Here is a 25,544-nt window from a genome sequence, read left to right as displayed (position 1 = left end):
AAAGCTAAGCAAGAAACGGTTCACGTTTTTATATGAAATCAAAAGCTTTATTACCAAAACATACAGAATTGATCACAAAAGCACGTTTCCGTCACGAGTTCCCGTCTGCTTTGGGCAAGCGTTTTCTCCAGACGTACTCCATCTTGGTGACGTGAGCTCTGGAGGACTTAGAGAAGGTGCTCTTTGCTACGTGAAGGGGCACGCTCTTGCCGCTCAGATACAGCTTGTTGGCGCAGACAGGAATCCAGGATTCGGGTCCCTCGTCATTCTGGATGGTCGCGAAGGCGAAAATGTATCCGGTCATGAAAGCGTCGAAGCCGGCTCGGTGCGTTCCTCCTTCTGCCTTCCTCTCGCTGGGTTTAGGACCCTGGTTTCTAGCATCAGGTGTTGCTTCGTGCATTTGAGGGGTGTCGCATTCGTTCTTTCCGGGTTCAGTGTGAGACTCTGCAGCTGAAGCTACGTCGCTTGGCTTCTCTTCTCCGTGAGCCGTAAATGTCCCTAGAACCTTTTTGCCATCCTCATCCTCCATGTGAGCTTTCTTATCCAGTGGCATCTCATCGTTCTCCTCTTCTCCCTCCTGCTTTGCAGCTTTCTTCTTCTTCCTGCGCTTCCTTTTCTGCCGCTTGTCCTCTTTGCATTTCTCGTCTTGCCGGATGATGAGGTCTGTGTCGTGGGACATGGGGCAGTTTGAGCCGCTGGGGCACCATCCGTAAGCCTGCCGTAACAAACAACGACTTCAGGAAATACAAAGAGGAGCATTTTACACAGGAAACGTAGTGTACGCACGAACAGGATTTTGGAAAACTTTGTCTCCTTAAATCTGTACAGTTTAAATCAATTATTTATTTGTACATCGAAATAAACACTTTAAATCTTAACCCATTCATTAGATTCCATACAAAGGAATGCATTAAGCCTGAGAAGTACTGTGATTTAATTAGGTTGTTGCCATGGAAGCAAAATGGCTGGACCTTCTGATACTTTTCAGCTTAGCCCCGGTGAAACAACTTCTTTTGAAAAGGGCGACATCTAGTGGCTGCTGCAATCCTAGCAGCCAAGCACAAGCTGGGTGTTTTTGAGGCTAGTGAAGGAACCAATCTTGTTTCATAGATGGTTCGCAACATGAAGTGTAACTATAAGGATCGAATAAGAACTGAGAGGAACTTACCGAGAACTGAACGCAGACGTTCAGAGGTCCGTCACAGCCGTGGCAGTCGGTGCAAGGCCTGTAGTCCACGTAGCTCTGCATGCTGCCCGTGTAATTACAAAACTCCAGGAAGACGTGAGGTCCGTCCTGAGCAGCCGCGATGGATCTGCTGTTGTCCAGTTTACTGAATACACAAAACGCATACGGCTCACAATCTACTTCACAAACCCCCTGCAGTTCCAGAACATCCCCATCCTCCATGATGACATTTCCTCAGAGTTTTGCTTCAATTATTGTATTATACAGAAATTGCATTACTTTATTTATTTGTTACGATCCAGACCTCATTTATAATTTTTCTCTCAAGTATTTTTTCACAATTCTTCAAGTATAATAGTGCAAAAGGCAAATTATTTGATTTGTTTTAATGTTTTATTACTGCATTATTGATTTTTCTGTTTATTGCTCAAGAATTCATTTTCATTACAGTGAATTTGTTGTTAGTTAGTTAGTTGCTATAATTTACTGCCATGTCAGCTACTGAGGCTATCTTCATGGCAAGAACGGTTAATAAGAACTAAAATAACCTAAAATCACAGAGAAATAAATATAGACAAATATAGACAACTTAAATGATTTTTTTTACATTAATATATGACAGAAACTCTAAAACTCTTCCTGATGAAACCTTGTAAAATAGCTCTTTAAATGAATTGTGAATTTGTATTCATTTACTGCTTAGAATTAATATACTGGGTTTATTTTCTGCTTTACAGACTACTTTAAATGCACCTGTGAGATTTTTTTTTTTTTGGTGTGTGTTTATTTATTCATGTCTGAACATACCACTTCTTATATGCGTACTCTAGGTAGGATGCCGTGAAGCGCAGCTCGTACTCTGTGGCGTATTTGGTGTCGTAGATGCCGGCGGGGAACATCTGCGACAGGTCGGCTGTGAAGGTTCCCAGTTTGTCGGGTAGCTGAGCGTAGAAGCACTGATACAGGAAGATCAGGTCGATCAGGCCGTTATGGAGCACCAGAGGCTTGTTGGCTCTCAGGAGCTCCACGAACAACGTACGCATGTTGACACCCTGAGCTTCTCCACCCTAACATACACACACGTGCACAAAGTTTAAGTATCTCAGACAAAAAAGTACTCTCTCATTTCTTATATTTGAACGAAATGACCAACTGGGAAAATCTGAGTTTAATGAATTTTTTGTTTCTCAATCTATGTTTGTCTGTCTCCCGCTCTGTCTATCTCTTAGTCTTCATATCTCTCTAGCTCCTCCCCATCTGACTGTGTCTCTAACTCCATCTCTCGCTGGCATACTCTATCACTCAAGCTAGGTTTGTCTGTCTGTGGGGCTTTTTACACCTGGTCACTTCATGCGTTTTCTGTGATCCGATAGCTATCCGATGGTGTAAACACCCTCCGAAACGGTTTCGAGATGGATATAAATCCGATCGCTCAAACCACTTCAGGAGGTGGTCTGGGACGCGTTTGAGATGAAACTGGACAGGTGTAAATGAATGTGGTTGTTCAAGCCACATACGTCAGCGCGATACTCCTGCCAAACGGAAGTACGTCACTCGCAAGTGACTCGCGAGTTGTGCATCGCGCCAGAAACAAACGTTTTCCCACCAGCGCTGGCTCCGATCTTTCACCCAGGTGACTCGAAAATGCAGTAAACAGTAAATGCTGTTTTTTGTAGCAACCGCATACACCAAAGCGTGTTCCATTTCAATTACCCTGGAAATAAGTTAAAATATATTTGCATATCGGGCGAGAGTAGAAAGATCGGATTGATGTCCGATTCGCCAAGACGCATTTATGTGGCCTGATGTAAATGGAACAGTTTTAACAAATCAGATAGCTATCGGATCAGAGGAAACACACGAAGTGACCAGGTGTAAAAAGGCCCTGTCTGTCCAGCTAGCTCTCTCATAAGTGAGAAGCCCGAACTTGTCATGCAAATGTTCCACAATATTAAATGTATCTATAAATGGATAAAAAACATTCCTTATTCTGTCCTTTAATAAATTAAATGACAAATCACTGTGGTATAAAAAGGCATAAAAAAATGCATCCCAAGCGCAGGACTACAACACTCGCCTTATCGTTGCCCTTGTCGTAGGGGACGCCCTGAGCGTACTGCTTGTTGAAATCGAAGCCGTGCTGAACGAGGAACTTCACCGACTGCGGCTCGATGACGTATTCCTCCGCACACAGCAGCGTCAGGTTGTACACCTGAACCTGATACGTCCTGTCCACCTGCAGGCGCAGAGTTGGGACACTCAGAGTTAACCAGAACAGTGGCAACTGAACAGTTTTTAAAGATAAAACACTTACTTTATCATCCAGTTTCTTGTAACAGGCGAGTCCCAGAGACAGAACAGAGCGAGTCCGGGCTGCATGGCATATCGCTTTATAACGATCCTCGATCGACCTACAGTAGAGGGAAAAAAACGAATCAGATATTGTCTAACACAAGTCAACATCACAATGACCATGTTTAAGGATAAATTGTGTAAATATAGAAATAAATATTCATTTTCTATTCTTCTATCACATATGCTGTCTTTAGAGCTTTTAAAAGCGTTTATTAATACCCTTCTATTACTATTATAAATTACTATAATTACTATTCCTAAATTACTATAAGCAATAAAGGCGGTAGTGTGTTTTGGTAATTATCTCTAAAACTTTGGAATAGTCTTCCTGATGGTGTTTGGGGCTTAGACACACTTTCCCAGTTTAAATGTAGATTAAAAACTTCTCTCTTTATTCAAGCGTAATGGTAATGCTTGGTAATATTATGAACAGCAGCTCTGTTAATTCCTCTCCGCTGCTTCTCTCTTTCTAACCATCCTGAGGCATCCAGAAATTGTACCAGGTCCGACTGTTTTCCGTGCCATGAAGGCCGTGAGGATGCTGAGGCATCTAGAGATGTACCAGCTCCAGTTGGACTCTTCTATACTAAGAGGAAATGCAACTCCATGTGTTCTTTGAGGACAACAATCTCCTCATCAATACAGCATTTATCAGACTGTATATTTATAATCACACCCTCCAGTGTCACCCATATGAGGATGAGGTTCCCCTTTGAGTCTGGTTCCTCTCAAGGTTTCTTCCTTTACCATTAAAGGGAGTTTTTCCTCACCACAGTCACCTCAGACTTGGTCATTAGGGATAAATACATACACATTTATATATCTAATATTAATCTTAAACTTTTTGTTATATGTTTATGTTCCGTAAAGCTGCATTGAGACAACATCCATTGTTTAAAAAAAGCCATAGAAATACATTTGAATCAAACTTAATTATTAGAACTTAATTATTAGAACTTGTATAATAGACAAGGGGCGGGGCTAATATCCGGGCCGGAAAAAATGTATACAGAAGCTCTAAAACCAAACAGCATTACACAGCAATATCACCAAGTGCGTTCGAAACAAATGGATCTTAGAAAATAGAGGATTTTTTTAGTTGTAGAAACACAATGAGGATTTATTTCACTACTGCGTTTTTAATACTCACTCTGCTAGAAGAGCTTTTCTCGCTCCAAGGCCACTGAGCTCCTAAAAACATCAACAAAACAGTGGTTAGACAAGGGAAATGTAATTAAAATAAAGTGAGTGTGTTTGTTTAATGAGTGTTTAAAGGCTCACCGTGTCCAGGGCGATAAACGAGGATGTTTTAAAAGCGAGCACCATAGCAGGCCATAACTCTTTAAAGTTATTACTCTGAACATCAATAACAGGCACAACCAACGAGGAGCTCATCATTTACTGCCTATTAATACTAATCAAAATAACAACTATAGTGGGGTATATATATATATACTGACATTAAACCTGACTTATTTTTAAGCCCTATTTTTATTATGATTTTTTTTTTAATAAGTCTTTTACTGTTTTCTAGAATATCAATGTTTACATGCTAGCCTCTGACGTGTTTGTTGTGTCTGCATTTTCCCAAACACGCTTATTAGGATTATAATGACTTCTTTTACACTTAATTGTTGTTTTTAGAGTTTTAACGAATAAAATAACAAGGCGTTTTCTATCCAAAATAAATAATAACCGCTTCCATGCGTGACTTTCTCTCCATGTGAGTATCTTTTGTTTGGTCGTGTTTAAATCTCCATCACTTTGACTATAAAGTGCCCTACTTAGGGCGTAAAAACATAGTGTTTATTAAATAAATAGCGCACTTGTGTGTAGGGAATTGGACGAAATTTGAGTTTTGCCCTGGGGTCCTTAAAAAGGTGACTGAGTTACTGCCTGCGCTTTTTAAACAAACATTTTTTAAATATATTAGTAAATATGAACGATGACAGTAAAACCGTAATGAAGACTTATTTGGTAATGTGGATAATTATGTACGATTATGTCTTCCGTCATAAAAAAAATCTTCAGGCAATAATATGAACAACTAACAGCAAGACGTTATTAACGTAGCCTGCTGTGGACAACACAGGCGCCATTTTGGCTCAAAGAAACTCAGTTTTTCACTTCTTTGCCAGGGAATATTTGTCTTGTTTAGGAATATATAGAATCTGACATGAGTTTGTAATGCGTGTTATTAACTTCAACAAGCTTTAAGTTCTTTTATTCAAATGATGATATGCTTGACATGCAAAATATAGTTATCTAACGACGTATCAGGGTGTTATTAGCTAATTGTTGCTAACCTTTATTTATTTTTTTCCTAACCGTTTATGCGACGTTCGATGTGATTGGCTAGAATACATTGACCTACATTGTCTGCCAATCAGACAACGGTTCACAGTACTACCCACCAATCCTAGCGCAGGAGGATGGGATTTGCATGAAAACGGGTAGACTGGGAATAAAGCTAAGCTAATTTGGCTAAAACAATGGGTGGATGTTCTGCTCCGAATTGCTCCAATTCTACAACCATCGGAAAACAACTTTTCCGTTTTCCAAAGGATCCGATTCGGATGAGAAAGTGGCTGATAAACTGTCGACGAGACTTCGTGCCAACCCCGTGCTCCAGACTCTGCCAGGCAAGTGGAACCATGAACAGCTAGAAATGTTTTCCAGTCGAGAGCAAAAAAAGTAGATGGTGCAATACGTCAACTCGTCCGCCATATTGGAAAGGACCAGATTAGCACATAAGCTAATGCATGTCTATTACAAGGATAAGTGTGTGCGTTGATTAATCGACCGTAACACAATATATATTTAACGGTTTTTGTTTTGTTTTTTTTTAAAGAAATTTGCGTAATAAATTTCATACATTGTATGAGTTATGAAATACAAATATACAGTACATTTAATGCATTTTAAATGTTTTTAATTTATCAGATTTAATGCTAACTGATTTTGATCATTGAACATATAAGATGTGTTAAGTCAAATAAATATCACCTATGAATCCAAGCTCACCCTGAATAAATCTTTGCATTTCTCAGAATCTCACTAAATTCAACGCAAGTCGATCCAAGATGGCTGCACTGGAGACGTTTATTCTAGGCTAATATTATATCTAGCTTTCATAGTTATGCTTACTCTGTCCTGTCTAGAATTAATCTTTCCTTGATTGTTTGCAGGATCATTTTGAGGAAAGTCAGTTTGAGGAGATTGCCAGGTCACCGACAGGAGGAAGGAAACTGAAACCCAACGCAGTTCCCACACTGTTCAACGTACCAAACCCGCCATCGCCCATCACCCAACACATGCACTCCACCCTGCCACTGAAACCTGACCCAGGTAAAAAGGCTGCTTTTGCACAGGTGTATGAGGGAATAAGAAAATAATAGAAATTGAATGTATAAATCTCATATATATTGCAGCACCTGATTACGATATTTAAACCAGCAGTTATGACAGTTACAATAAATAAGTCAACGTTAAGAAAATATCTCACACTCTGTACTTTGAACTGTAATGCTGTAATGTTGAATACAGCAGAGAAAGATTTAAAGTTCGGGGATCATGGTTACGCTCGCCGGCAGCCACGAGCAGAGTTTGAGGAAGACGAGCTTCAGAGAGCAGAGGAAGAGCGACCATGTTCTTTGTGTCAGCACTATAAAACCCAGCTGGAGCAGCAGCAGCAGCACACGGCCAGGCTGCAGAGAGAGGTCAGATCGGCTACGGTTTAAAAAACGATTTTTAAATATCACCTCGTTTGTATGCCATAACGATTCACATACAGCTCTGATTGCATGATGGTCCAGTAATCATTCCTGCTTTTGTTTCTAAATCCGTTTTCACAGGTGGAGGAGATGAAGAAGCGTTTGCACAGGCTCAGCAGGATGGAAAAAGGACTGCAGATGTTCCTGTTTGAGGACCAGATCCGAGCTCTGACCCTAACCAAGCGATCACGCCGCGCCGTCTGGTCCCATGACACTGTCCTGACCGCCCGGAAGATCCGCTGCGCAGTCGGAGTCAAGGGATACGAGTTTCTGCGAGAGCTCGGATACCCGCTGCCCTCGTACCGGACTCTATGTAACCGACTTGAACCCAAAATGATTATGAGCGCAAGCATGCAGGAAGACCTAGCAGAACTCGGGCTGGGGATCATCACTGCCTGCGACAGTCCTGATGAAAATGCGACAAGTGACGAAGGACTGATTGGAATGATGACATGAGACTGGCTTGTTGTTTGTGTGTGTTTTTATATTTTTGATTGAAACTTCACATATCAGCACACAGGCCTTGGCAGAACATTACATTTGTAAATTTATTTTTTTCAGTGTCCTCCTGTAATTATTTATTTATTATACCACAGCTGACTCTGATTGCCCAGTTTTACAGACTCCGATTGCTCAAAAGGTGGTGATTAATTTTATAGTACAGCAACTCTGCTGGTTAGCATAGCTGCACATCATAAACCATAAACCATAGGTTTATTTATTATAAATGCGTGCATTCTTATTGTAACTATAGTAATAGCTCGTTAATTGGGACTTACGGCTAAAGCTCAACATAATCCAAAGTGTTCTGTAAGAAGTTTTTTATTTGACGTCTTTGGAAGTAATCTCCAGTGTCAGCATTTTGTAAGAGTCAGAAAAAAAGCTAAAACATCTTCAAATGTAACTCTATGTGGATCAAAAATATGATGTCGTTTTTTAAATTTGTAAATAAAACGAATACGAGGTTCTCACAGACGTAACTTATGGCACTGTTTCTGTAGTAGTAAAGGGGTATAAACAAAAACAGTGTAGTGGCAGAGCGGGAGCTTGATTAATCTTGTAGGAGAAATGGAAAGAAGCGTTGTGGGATGCAGAGCAGAGATATAAATAACATGGTTAATCAAAATGCGGTTGCACACATTAAAATATTAGAAATAACTATTAGAAATAGTAATATAAATAAAAAAATTAGAAATAACCTTGCTCCATAATTATTGCCTATCACCATTATCTTGCTCTTCACTTTTTTTTACTCACTGTTCTGATCACATTGTACTGATCACAATACTGATCTCACTGTACTGATCAGTTATCTCACTGTACCGAGCACTATATTGATCATACTGATCAAATTGATTACTGATCTCACTGTACTGATAGCACCAATTTCACTGTACCGATCTCACTATGCTGATCACACTGTACTGATCACACCATACTGATCACATCATACTGATCACACTGTACTGATCAAACTGTACTGATCACATCATACTGATCACACCATACTGATCACACTGTACTGATCAAACTGTACTGATCACACTGTACTGATCTCACTGTACTAATGACACCATACTGATCTCACTATACTGATCACACCATGCTGATCTCACTGTACTGATCTCACTATACTGATCACACTATGCTGATCTCACTGTTCTGTTCTGATCACACCATGCTGATCACACTGTACTGATCACATTATGCTGATCACACCATACTGATCTCACGGTACTGATCACATCATACTGATCTCACGGTACTGATCACACCATACTGATCTCACGGTACTGATCACACCATACTGATCACACTGTACTGATCACACCATACTGATCACACTGTACTAATCACACCATACTGATCACACTGTACTGATCACTCTGTTCTGATCACATCATACTGATCACACTATACTGATCACACTGTACTGATCACATCATACTGATCACATCATACTGATCACACTGTACTGATCACATCGTACTGATCACACTGTACTGATCACATCGTACTGATCTCACTGTAATGATCACACCGTACTGATCACACTGTACTGATCACATCATACTGATCACACCATACTGATCACACTGTACTGATCACACCATACTGATCACACTGTACTGATCACATCATACTGATCACACTGTACTGATCACATCATACTGATCACACCATACTGATCACACTGTACTGATCACACGGTACTGATCACACTGTACTGATCACATCATACTGATCACACTACACTGATCACATCATACTGATCACACTGTACTGATCACACCATACTGATCACATCATACTGCTCACACTGTACTAATCACACCATACTGATCACACCATACTGATCACATCATACTGCTCACACTGTACTAATCACACCATACTGATCACATCATACTGATCACACTGTACTGATCACACTGTACTGCTCACATCATACTGATCACATCATACTGATCACATCATACTGCTCACACCATACTGATCACACTGTACTGATCACACTGTACTAATCACACCATACTGATCACACCATACTGATCACACTGTACTGATCACACTGTACTGCTCACACTGTACTGATCACACTGTACTGATCACACTGTACTGATCACATCATACTGATCACACTTTTCTGATCACATCATACTGATCACACCATACTGACCACATCCTACTGATCACACTGTACTGATCACACCATACTAATCACATCCTACTGATCACACTTTTCTGATTATATCATACTAATCACACCATACTGATCACACCGTACTGATCACACCATACTGATCACACCGTACTGATCCCACCATACTGATCACACCATACTGATCACACTTTTCTGATCACATCATACTGATCACACCATACTGATCACATCATACTGATCACAACATACTGATCACACTGTACTGATCACACTGTACTGATCACATCATACTGATCACACCGTACTGATCACACCGTACTGATCACACTGTACTGATAACATCGTACTGATAACATCGTACTGATCACACGGTACTGATCACACGGTACTGATCACACTGTACTGATCACATCATACTGATCACACTGTACTGATCACATCATACTGATCACACTGTACTGATCACATCATACTGATCACACGGTACTGATCACATCATACTGATCACACTGTACTGATGACACTGTACTGATCACATCATACTGATCACACTATACTGATCACATCGTACTGATCACATCGTACTGATCACACTGTACTGATCACACCATACTGATCACATCCTACTGATCACACTGTACTGATCACATCATACTGATCACATCCTACTGATCACACTTTTCTGATCACATCATATTGATCACACCATGCTGATCACATCATACTGATCACACTGTACTGATCACATCATACTGATCACACGGTACTGATCACACTATACTGATCACACCATACTGATCACACTGTACTGATCACACTGTACTGATCACACTGTACTGATCACATCATACTGATCACACCATACTGATCACACTGTACTGATCACACTGTACTGATCACACTGTACTGATCACATCATACTGATCACACGGTACTGATCACACCATACTGATCACACCATACTGATCACACCATACTGATCACACTGTACTGATCACACTGTACTGATCACATCATACTGATCACATTGTACTGATCACATCATACTGATCACACCATACTGATCACATCATACTGATCACACTGTACTGATCACACCATACTGATCACACTGTACTGATCACACTGTACTGATCACACCATGCTGAACACACTGTACTGATCACACCATACTGATCACACCATACTGATCACACCATATTGATCACACTGTACTGATCACACTGTACTGATCACATCATACTGATCACACGGTACTGATCACATCATACTGATCACACTGTACTGATCAAACTGTACTGATCACACTGTACTGATCTCACTGTACTAATGACACCATACTGATCTCACTATACTGATCACACCATGCTGATCTCACTGTACTGATCTCACTATACTGATCACACTATGCTGATCTCACTGTTCTGTTCTGATCACACCATGCTGATCACACTGTACTGATCACATTATGCTGATCACACCATACTGATCTCACGGTACTGATCACATCATACTGATCTCACGGTACTGATCACACCATACTGATCTCACGGTACTGATCACACCATACTGATCACACTGTACTAATCACACCATACTGATCTCACGGTACTGATCACACCATACTGATCACACCATACTGATCACACTGTACTGATCACACTGTACTGATCACATCATACTGATCACACTGTACTGATCACATCATACTGATCACACCATACTGATCACACTGTACTGATCAAACTGTACTGATCACACTGTACTGATCTCACTGTACTAATGACACCATACTGATCTCACTATACTGATCACACTATGCTGATCTCACTGTTCTGTTCTGATCACACCATGCTGATCACACTGTACTGATCACATTATGCTGATCACACCATACTGATCTCACGGTACTGATCACATCATACTGATCTCACGGTACTGATCACACCATACTGATCTCACTGTACTAATTACACCATACTGATCACACTGTACTAATCACACCATACTGATCACACTGTACTGACCTGTGATATGAATTTGAGTGAAATGTATGGCTCCCGCATGGGATTTTGTGTAGGCGGTTGTTTTTCACAACCTTCCACCTATTGGGGTTAGCAAATGTTTAGCTCAAACAGTGACAAATGGTCACAGCGTCGTCTAAAACAAACATTCAAGACAAATCTGCTTCTTCCTCATGAACATTTTCATCACGTTTGATGAGCAATACAAAGTTTAATTAATCTTTACTCTGTTTTTTGTTTTGTTTTGTTTTTGCTTTTTCTAAAATTCTCACTAGATCAATAACCATGATGAAGTATTGAAAACAGATATGCTCAGATCCAGGATCCCGGTGTCGTAACAATACGAGGCCCCTGAACTCCTCCTCTATTGGTTCACTGTGTTTGTTCAGGGGAGTTGGGCTTCTCCTGGACAAGGTTTTAAAAACCTCTGAGTAAACAGACGCCACTTGTTTTTCTTCTAAACACAGAGCTAGTGAGATAACCGAGGTATGTGCTCAACTCTCTGTTTGACTCTGTTCTTAGACAATATAAGCATGTAAAATCGCTGATTGCACTTATATTTCTGCTTTTATCTTTGTATTTTTAATCTGGCAGATGCTTTCATGCTTTCAAGTATCTGTTTTGTAGGGAAGAAGTCAAGGGATTTAAGCTCACATCCTTCCATAAGGAAGGGACAGAGACGTGAGCCATGCAAGCGGTGTTGGCTCTGTGCTTGGCCTCACTCCCAGGCCTGCTCTGGGCTTCAACGCTATTCGTGGAGAGAGACAGCAGCAAGTCGACCATCTGTAAACTCGCACCGCACTGGGAGATCGATGGCCGCTCTCCCATGAGTGAGCTGTTGGGAAACGTGGTGGTGGTAGCACTGTTGAAAGCCACCTGACATTTCTGCCTCACGCAGGCTGCTAAGTGAGTTTAAACTAAACGATCTAAACTAAAACTAGCTGTTAATACTGCACACTAAATGTTTCAATCTACATACACCATTTATATTTATACTCATATGACATATTGATAATAACATGGGGTTAGCAGATGAATCACTTTTATGATAAATGGATGCTAAAAAATGGAAAGATTAAAAGCTTAGATGTCTTTATCATATTATTTTTGAAAGAAATTATCGTTGTTGAATAATTATTATACATCATCCAGGTTTTACTTCTAAATTCTCTCATAAAGGGGTTTAAACATGTTTTTAACGTTTAAAGTCTATATTATTTGAAGTATTTCCCTTTAGATTATCCAGATTATTATATCATTTTCATCCATTCTGACTAGAAGTTCTATTTTTCATAGGAAACGTTTGATGACATCATGTATGAGCCAGTTTTATAGTATGATATTCCAATATTTTTATAATCTTATATGCACCACCCAGGTGATCCAATGGCAGGATCCTGCACTCTCATTGGCGCGGCCTGGGTTCGTTTCCCGGGCAGGTCACTAACCTAGCCACTGAAAGGTTAAGTCTCAGTGCTGGTCCCGAGCCCGTATAAAGACGGGAGGGTTGCGTCAGGAAGGGTATCCGGCGTAAAACCTGTGCCAAATCAAATATGTGGACCACGTGATCCACTGTAGCGAATCAGCACTGTTGGCTGATCCAGCGAACTGGAACAGGGATCAGCCAAAGGAATAAAAAAGGCACAAATTTTATTCAAGAAATGTTCTTAAATAATTAAGTAGCCATAATCTAAATAAAAAAATATTACTTGGCAACAGACTCTTTGAACTAGCAGTAGCATTATTGTAAGAAACGTAATCATTTAATAATTTGTCCTTAATTGCGTCAAATATCTGATCGCAGTTCAACTCATACTTTAGCAGTTTGGTTTAAATAAAATAAAAGGTTCTGTACTTTTATTTATTTATTCACTGTTATTGCCGTTATAATACATGTTATAAAACGCAGGTTTGTTGTACGTTGGATGCTTTTTTACTGATTTAGCTTTATACAGAAATAAATATTCCACATATTGTTTAAACATTGGTATCAAAAAGAAGTGAAAGCAGGTATGAACAAACTGGATGTTTATACAGTTTGAGTAAATGATAATGAACTGATCACAACAAGGATTTACCTTTTAATAAATATTAACGCTTGCTGTGCTTGTGTTGATTTAATCCGATTTGTAACAGTATGATGTCCTGATCACAGGATGGGAGACCTGCGTGATAAGCTGGTACGGGGAAACCTGACCAGCGTTGCATTTCTGATCGTGAATGAACAGGACGCTTTTTCAAGGGCCATGTATTGGGAGCTGAAGAAACGAACAGCAGAGGGAATCCCTGTGTACCAACAGGGCCCACTGCAGGACGACGTCTGGGACACGCTACAGGGAGATAAAGACGACTTCTTAGTTTACGATCGGTACACATGAAATTTTTAACGAGGTTCTTTCTAAATGTACTGGATTTAGTGCGTGTGAGCATGATAGTGGGCAATCATTTACATAAAGCCAGGCCTAACATCTTTATACCTCTGAATACTCCCACCTTTTTCCTCTTTCTTTCTGCGTGAGTAGATGCGGCCGTCTGACGTTTCACATTGTGCTGCCGTACAGCTTCCTGCACTATCCGTACGTGGAGGCGGCCATCAGAGCCACGTACTTGCAAAACATCTGTAACTGCACGGTAAGCACATGTCTCTCTTTGCAACATCTGCAACATCCAGGATGTGTCATTATTAAAATACTATTAATGTTTTTTTTTCTTTAAATTGCAGCAATTCAACTCTACTCAAATAACTAGCAACAACGTGACCACAACAAGGAGTACGGAGCAGAACACAAATGCAACAGAATCATCGAACAAGAATCACCACCACCACCATCATCACCACCACCATCATCACCACCACCATCATCATCATCACCATCATCATCACCATCGAGATGACCACAGCCAGGATAGCTCCTCCCTAAATCCTGTCATCACCAAGACCAATAGCACCAGAACAGTGCAGAAACACACTCACGAGGACCAAGAACACTACCATTCTGTAAAATAGAAGCCTGACTCCTTTAGAGAACTATGGCTTTAAAGATATCATACAGCACCATTAAACAGCTAATCCGGTTTCTTTACTATTCTACTAGAGCTACGATGCTAAAACATATAGCCACCAGCATCATACACATTCGTAGCCAAATCTTCTTGAAGCCAGATTTTTTAAATACGACGTCACTGTGATATGAACAAATAGTGCGAAATAACATGCTTCAGTTATCGCTCTGTATACGAACCGATTTATTTTCGTAAAATAATCTGTAGGATTTTACTGCTTCTAATCAACGAGTCAATTCTAATATACGGCGTTTATACGTCATATTTAAATCAGTTAATTATTTCAATTTGACACTCATTCGTGACCAAAATATCCTCAACATTTTATTTAGAACAAAAGTAATGGCACCCTATACAAGACAGAAGGCTTAGTGTGTGGGTCTGTGGGAGCCGACAGCTGCGATGGCTGAGCTGCATTACTACATTACTGCATTACTCACTCTGCACCCTTTCAACAATTAGTCAGTATTTTGTCTTGGAGTTGTGTGGGTGTGGCTAAATGTCTAAACGATTGATAAATGTGTCATATGGTTTAAACCTGCCATTTATACAATGAATTGGCAGATAAGTTTTCTTTCCCTAGCAGCTTGCAATATAAATGAAAACACACATAAAATTCTCAGCTGATTAACTACATGTGCGTAAGTGATATCGGGCTGTTATTGTAATTTATTTTGATTTTAGAAAGGGTTTGGTCCAGTACAGTTTCACAGGAAGTCTATAACTAGCTTTCAGGTGTAGAAACATCTCCGATGGATCGTTGTGAAGCGTCGCTCCTCTTGGGCTCCTCGTCATTGCTCTTAATGAAGTCTGCACATCAAACCCACACCGGGGGCGTGCACGCTGATGCTGAGCTGAGTAGGAATCAGGTGGAGCACCAACACAAGTTCTGTCCAAGATGGCTGCCTCTCAGAGCTGAGGTTATCTGTAGATCCTGTTATCTGTAACTTGTGTTCAGCTGAACGAGAAGCTGAAAGTGACACTTATTTTTTTGTTACTTATTATATACACATTATATATTTATATATATATATATATATATATATATATATATATATATATATATATATATATATATATATATATATATATATACACACACACACACACATATATTATGTAACAATGTTTGTATATTATGTTACTATATTATTATTATTATGTTATAACTTATGTTATTATAATATATGATAATATATACATACATAAATATATTATGTAACAATGTATGTATATTATGTTACTATTATATTATTATGTTATTAGTTTTTAAGTTATTATGTCATAAGGGATCTCGTATTATATAGAATAAACAGAAAATCCATGCAGAGAAGAGATTTTTATCTAATCTGCATTACAGCACAATTTGGAAAGCTCAGAAAAGATCTTCCTAATAATTCCAGTTTAATGTCACGTTTTTAAAAAGTAAATCATGTTTCGATTTAATCATACTGGGAATTTTTTTCCTCCTTAATAAAAATAAAGCTACCAAAACGCATTTCTATTTCTATTTACACCACAGTGATTTTTTTATGATTGGTTGATTGGTCAGACGATGTTGATTAATTCATGCAGGGTGTACAGAAAATCCCAGGATTATATTAATATTCTATAGTAACATCTCATACACAGGAAGGTGTACTGTATGAATGTATAGATATTATTTATCCACATAATCGTAGACTAAATCATATACAAATGATTGCAAGAAATTGTTTGCTTGACATTTATTGAAGGAGTCCCAGCAACTTTGCAGGAAATCCTTCATTGTGTTTTTTTCATTTTCCCATGACCCTTGAAAATAAAGTGAAGAAGCGATGGACTCTTTTGGAAAGAAAAAAGCATGATGTCATGCTGTAATTAAAGATGATAACAATAATCAGTGGCAGACTGAATACTAAGGTACCCGAATACTGGCTCAATAGTTCTGTTTTTATTAGTGCTTCTCTTTTCTTATTCATTTGACACTTGCTGCACATCTTATTCATTTGACACTTGCTGCTGTGTATCTCCTGCTCTAATTTTTCACGCATTTTCACTTCATAAACGGATTAATGAGGCAACGATTCGGGTGCGTTAAAGCAGTAAATAAACGTGTGGTCCAGGGACACAACAGCACCTGCGGTTCTGTTTCTCACCACCAGGCGGTGTTTTGCGTCAAATATCGACCACTGACTTAATTAACACCCAGAGTCCCTCTATTTTATGTACACTAATGCGCATGCGCGTACTCAGAGCTTTCTTATGTGCAAAGTATGGATGAATGCAAGTATTTATACGGATATACAGGCTTGTATGCTAATATGCATCTACGGATGTGTGCAATCAGTCAATTATACATGTATACATGTGTTAGTATATATATATATTTTTTTTTATTATTTATATATTATAAATTTTTATTATTTTATTTTATTACTATGTTTCTAGTAATTGTGCTAAATTGTAATTAGTAAATACTAAAGATGTAGTATGAAAGTGTGTTAGTATGCAAGTATGCAAATACCTTAGGGTGCTAGTGTTTAAATGTGTTAGTATGCAAGTATGCAAATATTTTAGTGTACTAGTGTTTAAATGTGTTAGTATGCAAGTGTATTGTTTTAGTGTTCAGTTATGCCAATATGCAGGTATGCTAGCATCTTAGTGTGCAAGTAGGCAGGCGTTCTTGTATTCTAGCAATATATGTTCTGCCAATGCTCTGTAGCTGTGCTGTAATGTCCCTGACTTCATCATTTCTCTACAGGACCTTTTTTCCCCACAGCAGTGAAGGTGTTGTGGTGGCCAAGGACAAAATACAATTCTCTAAATGTCTTGAAAATAGCAATTAGAGATTTTATTGAAATGATTCTGTGCTTGTCAGAGACAGGAGTGTGGCGTAGTGCACTTGCTTTTCACATAAAGTGAAAGCATGGATAAAGCTCAAAACACTTAAAGAGCTTCAAGGCAGAGAGATTTTTTTGTTTTGTTTATTTTGTTTTTCCTTCCGAACTGTAATTTTGCTTCGTAACACACTGTACAAATCCTTTTAGCACTATTATACTGCTACTGCTGTACACACACACACACACACACACACACACACACACACACACACACACACACACACACACACACACACACAGCAACTATTATTTACAGTCAAGTGCACTCAGTCTTAATGTTCAATATAATCAGGGCTCGAGTTCCTGTACATTCTGTGAAATATGCACATATATTATACTGTTTATACTTTCTGCAATAAACAAAAGTAAAGATAAATATTTGTTTCCTTATTTATGAATTTATTTATGTTACGCTTACATTTTTCTTGTAATATAACTTCAATGGTTCTTTTTTGAATGTAATTTTAAGCATTGTAAAAGTAAGGAGTGCTAGTGTACAACATACTTTTATGTAAATGTGTAAGGTCGCTAGTATGGGAATGTGCTAATATGTAAGGGAAGCAGTAGTGTTAATATTTAGTGTTAGTGTTAATATGCTAATATGTGCACTAGTATGCATGTACACTAGTACTAGTCCACGAGTATGTTAGTTAGTTAGCTGTCTAGTTAGTGTGCTAGTTAGCAAATACATTTTGGTAAGCTTCCATGATCACTAATATGCTAGAATGCTAGTTGTGCTAGTAAGTAAACACAAGTGGCTGTGCATGTTATCATGCAAGTGCATGTGTGAGCATGTGAGTTTCCTATTAAGCACTAATCAAGGATGTACATATGCTAGCCTGCATTTATGATTTTTTTTTCCCTGTATAAAAGAATATGCTAGCATACACTCTGAACTCTGAAGCTTTGAATCCTTTTGTGTATGTTTATAGAAAGCAGAAACCACATCAGCCAGGTTGTGTGAGACCATGAGAAGTGACATGTGGTGAGGTGAGGGTATGTGTATCTCTCTCCCTCTCTCTCTCTCTCTCTCTCTCTCTCTCTCTCTCTCTCTCTCTCTCTCTCTCTCTCTCTCTCTCTCTCTAAGTGTAACCCCTTACCCTCCCTCGCCCATCCCCCGCCCCTGCATCATTAGGGACCTCTGTAACGCTCTAGCGATCAGACTAAATTGAAATAAACCCGAGTGGACTTTACTTATCTAATCTCCTCACTGCCGTGACACTTCGTCTGTCTCATAAGTCCTGGGATCAGCAGCATCCAATCACAGATTAGCGAAGGGCTTTGGCCTGCCGACATCACCATCGCCTTTTACACAAAACTCTGTGTGTTGGTTTGTTTGTAAGAAGATAATGTCTTGATTGAGACACTCACTGTCTTCTAGCTGTCAAAATAATCAGCATCATTAACATGTAAATGTGCTAGTGTGTAATATACTACTAAATATGTGTAGTGAACAAATGTGGAAGTACACAAGTACGTGCTAATATTTTAGTATGTACATAATCATGCAAGTACACGTGTGCTAGTGTGCCCTTATGCTACTATATGTGTGCTAGTGAGTGTGTTTATTAATACGCAAACATGCTCGTGTGATAATATTCTGAAAGTATATAGTATATACATGTATAAACAAGCTGATGTTTACCTATACTTCATACTTCTTTAAGTATTATGTGAAGTGTGATAATATTCAGGCATGCAGGTGTGCTACAAGAATATGTATTAGTATACTGGTATGCATATTAAATATGGTAATATGGTCATACGTATGTAAGTACACAAGTATACAACTTTGCTAATACACACATGTGTAAGTACGTTTGTTGGTGTACAAGTGTGCAAGAATGCAATTATATTAGTATGCATGCCTGCTAGTGTCAAAGTGTGCAAGTATACACTAGGGGAAAGGGGAAATTTCACATATGCATAGATATAGATTTATGATATGCGTATGGAACATGCTTTTAAAGTTGTACACTTTTGTCGACTTCTGAATGATGAATGAGAAATAAACAACACTTTTTGAAGAAAGAAGAAAAAAAACAACTAGATAATGAATTTGGTGTCAATCATGTATCTGGTGACTGACAAGCCGAGTGCCTTGCTTATCTTTTCCAGTGTGTGTGCCGCTGTATGGAGGAGGATAGTTGGAGAAAATAACCTAGTTATTATGTTGAAGAACCCTGCAGCTGTGCTTGAAAAATGCAGCTCTAGCACCTGAGTGGCATGTGTCACAGCAGGGCTGAGCTTCTCTTCCGGAGGAGGAAGGTAATGATACGGAATTGCTGGCAGCAAGCTGCTGGAATATTTTATAGACTTTGTCCGAAATGATGCAGGCTCTAAATGTCAAGTGCAAACTTGTGATTCTGATGAACTCTCTGTTTTCTCTTGAAAAGACAGCACAGTTCAATCCGAGTCCTGTGTATATTGTTCTACATTAAATCTCCCCATTGATGTAACACGAAGAATTCATCGCACGCAGGTGAACGCTCGAATGAGCTGAAAGTCAGAGAGACCTCTCCTGTCTGTCGAGTTAACGAAGGAGACAGGAGTCTCTCTCCGTCCTGTCACGCCGCTGACAAAAGGTGCCCGAGGAGGGTTTTTTTTTTATTTTGCGCCTGCCTAAATGTGAGTGTCCCACAATGCCGTCGGCGGTGATTTACAATAGGCTGCCTGCCTGCATGAGTCCCGTAGTCGTGCGCGGTAAATAGCTGACAGTTCTCTGGGTGTGCCACTAAATGTCACTTTCCCCCAGAGATGCCACATGAAGGCCGTTCCTCAATGCGGCTGTCACTTTAAGTGTGGGCCATCCTTTGTAGCCGAACCCTTTGTCAGGGTGTGTAGTGAATGTCCTTCTCAAAGAAGCACTCTCGAAAAGGAAGAACAGTATAGGATGAATGTCTGGCAACCTTACAACCTCCATCACTCACTCATTCCTACTTAGTCATGATTGTATTTCACTCATAGTGTATATCTGTCTGCTTAAAGGAATTGCACTGTATACAGAAAAATGTAAATGCATCCAGCTAGCTGCATTTTATTTATCCATTTTTCAGTGGATTTTGACAGTAGATTCAGTAGATATAAAATAAACTACTGAAATCTAAGGAACAGTGAAGAAACTGGAATACTGAATTTTACAGAGAGTGATGTATACTGAATGCTGAATTATATAAAGTAGTATAGTGCACATAAAACAGAAGTTTATAGAATTATTTAATTGTTCATGGAATACTAAAGTATAGGCTACACAGTATTATTAAAGAATATGGACTAGTGAAGAATATTGTAGCATATATAAAACTGAAATGTACAGAATACTGAATTTCGCGAAGTGTACGGATTACTGACTTGTAGGGAATACTGATAGGTTTGGATCACTGAAGTGTAAAGAATACTACAGTTTACAAAATGCTAATGTGTTTGGAATGTTGAAGAATAAGGAATACTAAACTGTCTGGAATATTGAAGTGTGAGGAATATTGAAGAGTGCAGTTTAGTGACCACTAAATTATATGGAAAACTGAACTGTACTATATGCTAAGGTGCATAGAATATTGAAGTGTACACAGTATTGAAGTGTCCGGAATACTGAAGTGTAAGAAATATTTAAGTATATGGAATACTGAAGTGCATGGAATACTGACGTGTATGGAATACTGAAGTGCATGGAATATTGAAGTGCATGGAATACTGAAGTGTATGGAATATTGAAGTGTTTGGAATATTGAAGTGTATGGAATGCTGAAGTGTATGGAATACTGAAGTGTATGGAATATTGAAGTTTAGGCCCCCTGGTGGTACAGCGGCAGGATCCTGCGCTCTCGTTGCCACAGCCAGGGTTTGATTCCTGGGCAGGGTGCTAACCCAACCACTTAAGAGTTAACTCTTAATGTCAGTCCCAAGCCTGGATAAAAATGGGAGGGTTGTGTCAGGAAGGGCATCCGGTGTAAAACCTGTGCCAGATCTAATATGCAGATCACGTGATCCTCTGTGGTGACCCAGAACAGTGAACAGCCAAAAGAAGAAAGAATGGAATATTGAAGTGTAGGGAATACTGAAACTTGTGGAATACTGAAGTTTATGCAACACTGAAATGTATGGAATATAGATATTCTGGAATATTGAAGTGTGTGGAATACTGACACTTATGGATTATTGAAGTATAAGGAATACTGAAGTGGGAGGAATATCGAAATGTATGGAATACTGAAGTGTAAGGAATATTGAAGAGAATGGAATGCTGAAGTACATGTGTTTCTGAAATGTTTGGGATATTTAAGAATACAGAAGTATGTGGAATATTAAAATACTTTTTATTTTATGTAAATTATTCCCATCTTCAGCTTCTGCCAGCTGTCTTTTTTGCTGATGGAGCAAATCCAAGTAGAACACATTCTCCTGTTTTTGCAGAGTTCTTCATTCCCTGCACTAACCTGAATCCTAAATATTTCCCTATTAGACACATAGTGCACTACCTAGGCCATAGAATCATTATTTCATACCGTGTAGTGTGGTGCACTGATCTGGGAAGTAGGGCACTGGATCCCAAATGGTTCCCTAATGCACATATAGTGCCCTAGGCATTTTCTCTTACTCAGTGAAGTGCAGTTATATAGGGAGCAGCGAGCCATTTGGGATTCAACCATCCTCAACCCTGCAAAGCCTGGAGTTTTGAGATATTTCCCCCAGTTTCCCTGGAGAATCCCAGACTCTTGCTTGAAGCTGCAATTACGAATCACTCAGAGTGCATGGGTCATCTCACACTGGTGCTGGTCAGTAATCTCACACACACACACACACACACACACACACACACACACACACACACACACACACACACACACACACACACACACACACACACACACACACACACACACACACACACACACACACACACACACACACTTACACATTTAGTTGAGAGGCAGCTTTCAGACAAAGACCGAGTCCAAATTCAACCCTTAGTGCTTAGCGAATTTCTCTCTATGGGATTAAAGTTGGAGACCCGATGTGACCATAAACATTGGATTTAAACCTGAGCTACATTTATAACATAGCAGTGTATTTATGAACATGCTGAAAGAAAACTCAAGCGCTTGAGGTTGCAGCCTTTTCTCAGATATCATCAGAAGGGAATTTGTATATGACTAAGAGATGCACTGACCTGGGCTATATTTTATATTTAATCAATTCGAACCAGATCAAATGGAATTTTGTTATATTGAAATAAATCTGTTTTCATGTTTTGCAAAACATCTAAAGATTGACACATCTGTTCATAAGTGTTTTATGAAAAAAAAAGGATAGTTGGCATATAAATGACCATTCATTCATTTTCTACCGCTTATCCGAACTACCTCGGGTCATGGGGAGGTGACATCTCAGGTGTCATCAGGCATCGAGGCAGGATACACTCTGGACGGAGTGCCAACCCATCGCAGGACACACACACACTCTCATTCACTCACTACGGACAATTTTTCCAGAGATGCCAATCAACCTACCATGCATGTCTTTGGACCGTGGGAGGAAACCAGAGTACCCAGAGGAAACCCCCGAGGCACGGGGAGAACATGCAATCTCCAGACACACAAGGCGGAGGCGGGAATCGAAGGATCCTACTAAGGATCCTAGACTTTGAGATGAAGTTAATTGAGATGAAGTTGGTGTTTACCTCAAATTCAATTTATTTGTATAGCACTTTTAACAATTCCCATTGTCTCAGAGCAGAAGAATGGAAACAGAAGAGAGAGAAAAAAGAAATAAATATATAATAATAAGAAGAATAAAAAACAAGGATACAAATAATAGACGAACATATACAAGTAAAGTTAATTGTCAATTAATTTAAAACATATTAACTTAAAATTAATGATACTATATAGCTATCTATCCCTATCCTATTGAGCAAGCCGGAGGCGACGGCGGCAACTCCCTGAGATGATATGAGGAAGAAACCTTGAGAGGAACCAGACTCAGAAGGGAACCCATTCTCATTTGGGTGAAACAGGACAGGAAATAACGTAAATGTTAATAATGTCCTTTCTACAACAGTTTAGAATTGTGCAACCGAGAGCTCCTAAGGAACTAATGGGTCAGCACAAACTCTGAGTTAGGCACAGACCTGATTGCTGATAAAGACCAGACCATAAAGCTGACTGACACAACAACCTCCTGTTTCACTTCCTGTTTCCTGATTCCTCTTTTCTCCTTCCTGGTTTTTGAGAGTTCATACATTTTCTAGGTTTAACCCTTACCCTAGAAATTCAAAATTGTCTCTTCCACATAGAGATTCTCTACTTAAAATGATGAACTGAAGTTGATATGAGACACAGATGAAAACCACCTCAATAGGTGACGCATCTGTTTTATGAATGTTCAAGCTGGTGCCTTTACACTCAGTAGAGTAATTATAAAGGCTACCAAAAATCACAAGTGTGTTTGAGACACATCCACGGATGGTTTTCGACTTTGGAGGAAAGGAAAAACAAACACACGTAGAGGTTATGGGTGAGTCCTGTGATGGTAGGATGTGGCGTCACGGAGGTGGAGATAAGGGCCAGTGCACTGGGGTCATTGTGAAAACCATTTCATCATGGAGGGCAGAAGTTGTGCTAAGGTTTGGGGTGATGGTGCTAGAAAAACAGTGAATGGTCAGCTTCCTTTCTCTCCCCCACACACACACATTAAAACACACCCAAGCATAGCATGATGAAGCACTCCTTTTGACACTAGCTTGATGTTTTCGATCCTTTGATTGATCGCGGCCTCAGAGGCAACATGAACGTATGTATCTTCAGCAGCAAATATGTCTTATAGTGTGTGAAGTTTTCCTAAAAATATCTCAAAACAGATGTAATTAATTTCAAACACTACATTAAAGCTGAGAGACATGACAGTGATTTGAACTTAGCATCAAAACGTCGCTCTCCAGCTTTGCAGAGATCCGAATCCTTTGCTAATTAAAGATCTAAGAGATTTCATGTTGATCTGTTTAGGTGCCTAAACAAGATCCTTCATGCATGACTCTCAATTTATTCATTGATAATTTATCTCACTTGGGACCTCCCTGAAGGCTGTTTGGGATTTACCTTATTTATTTGTGAAAGGGAGAGTCCCATCTGTGGGAGAAGGCAACCATTTCAGCGCTCCCAAACGAGCCCCTATCAGCATCACTGAGAGCTTATCAATCACCCTGAGACCTAGCAGAGCAAGATTTATAGGTTTGGTCAGCTAGAGGTCTGTTTGAGGAGGCAGGAGGTTTATAATAAGAAGGAGGAACGTACCAAAGAGTGAGTAATAAAAATGGATTGGATTGTGATGCATGTGAAAAAAAATAGATAAATAAAAAAATGAGGTACTCAAAATGCAGGGTCGTTTGATTAGTCTAAATCAAAGTGTTTTTCATTTTATAAAACATGAACGATCATTAATCTAGAGTCTGGTCATGTGTAAGATCGGAAAAAAATATGCTTTGAGATAAAATAACAATGTGGTGTTGTTAAAAAGGAACAGTTTTGATTATGATATCGTAGTGTGGTGGTGTGGATACCATGCTGACGTGGATTAGTTATAACAGTATTTTGATCC

At 39.3% G+C, this 25,544-nt stretch overlaps 3 protein-coding genes across 4 annotated transcripts; 2 read left to right on the top strand and 1 right to left on the bottom strand.

Annotated features, from left to right (window-relative positions):
- Positions 1 to 19: 19 nt before the first annotated feature.
- On the bottom strand, positions 20 to 5,315 carry toe1 (target of EGR1, exonuclease). The gene is made up of 7 exons (XM_027142664.2): positions 4,823 to 5,315; positions 4,692 to 4,732; positions 3,501 to 3,597; positions 3,264 to 3,422; positions 1,994 to 2,253; positions 1,169 to 1,331; positions 20 to 715 (listed from the first exon to the last, which is right to left on the bottom strand). The coding sequence occupies exons 1-7, from the start codon at positions 4,937 to 4,939 to the stop codon at positions 92 to 94; spliced, it is 1,461 nt and encodes a 486-aa protein (XP_026998465.2). The 5' UTR covers positions 4,940 to 5,315; the 3' UTR covers positions 20 to 91.
- Positions 5,316 to 5,606: 291 nt separating this feature from the next.
- Positions 5,607 to 8,289, top strand: si:ch73-382f3.1 (uncharacterized protein LOC100151273 homolog). 2 transcript variants are annotated; one of them, XM_027142666.2, is made up of 4 exons: positions 5,607 to 6,183; positions 6,730 to 6,889; positions 7,091 to 7,260; positions 7,396 to 8,289. In XM_027142666.2, the coding sequence occupies exons 1-4, from the start codon at positions 6,034 to 6,036 to the stop codon at positions 7,768 to 7,770; spliced, it is 855 nt and encodes a 284-aa protein (XP_026998467.1). In that variant the 5' UTR covers positions 5,607 to 6,033; the 3' UTR covers positions 7,771 to 8,289. The 2 variants fall into 2 exon arrangements, with proteins under 2 accessions (XP_026998467.1, XP_026998466.1); XM_027142665.2 differs by having other exon boundaries at positions 5,610 to 6,183; positions 7,088 to 7,260.
- Positions 8,290 to 12,335: 4,046 nt separating this feature from the next.
- On the top strand, positions 12,336 to 15,991 carry selenop2 (selenoprotein P2). Its single transcript, XM_027142616.2, has 5 exons — positions 12,336 to 12,489; positions 12,631 to 12,909; positions 14,159 to 14,371; positions 14,526 to 14,634; positions 14,726 to 15,991. The coding sequence occupies exons 2-5, from the start codon at positions 12,692 to 12,694 to the stop codon at positions 15,008 to 15,010; spliced, it is 825 nt and encodes a 274-aa protein (XP_026998417.2). The 5' UTR covers positions 12,336 to 12,489; positions 12,631 to 12,691; the 3' UTR covers positions 15,011 to 15,991.
- The last annotated feature ends 9,553 nt before the right edge of the window (positions 15,992 to 25,544 follow it).

This window comes from Tachysurus fulvidraco, chromosome 22 (assembly GCF_022655615.1).
Source record: "Tachysurus fulvidraco isolate hzauxx_2018 chromosome 22, HZAU_PFXX_2.0, whole genome shotgun sequence".
Classification (NCBI taxonomy): Eukaryota; Metazoa; Chordata; class Actinopteri; order Siluriformes; family Bagridae; genus Tachysurus; species Tachysurus fulvidraco.
This window is presented reverse-complemented; position numbering and strand designations above follow the sequence as displayed.

Bases quoted from the DNA above. Each gene is read 5' to 3' on its own strand.
- toe1 (XM_027142664.2), bottom strand. From the start codon at position 4,939: ATGATGAGCTCCTCGTTGGTTGTGCCTGTTATTGATGTTCAGAGTAAT. The intron at 3,423-3,500 runs GTAAGTGTTTTA...CTGCGCCTGCAG, and splicing joins ACAAGAAACTGGATGATAAA to GTGGACAGGACGTATCAGGT. The intron at 716-1,168 runs GTAAGTTCCTCT...TTGTTACGGCAG, and splicing joins ACGTCTGCGTTCAGTTCTCG to GCTTACGGATGGTGCCCCAG.
- si:ch73-382f3.1 (XM_027142665.2), top strand. From the start codon at position 6,034: ATGGGTGGATGTTCTGCTCCGAATTGCTCCAATTCTACAACCATCGGA. The intron at 6,184-6,729 runs GCAAGTGGAACC...GATTGTTTGCAG, and splicing joins CGTGCTCCAGACTCTGCCAG to GATCATTTTGAGGAAAGTCA. The intron at 6,890-7,087 runs GTAAAAAGGCTG...TGTTGAATACAG, and splicing joins GCCACTGAAACCTGACCCAG to CAGAGAAAGATTTAAAGTTC.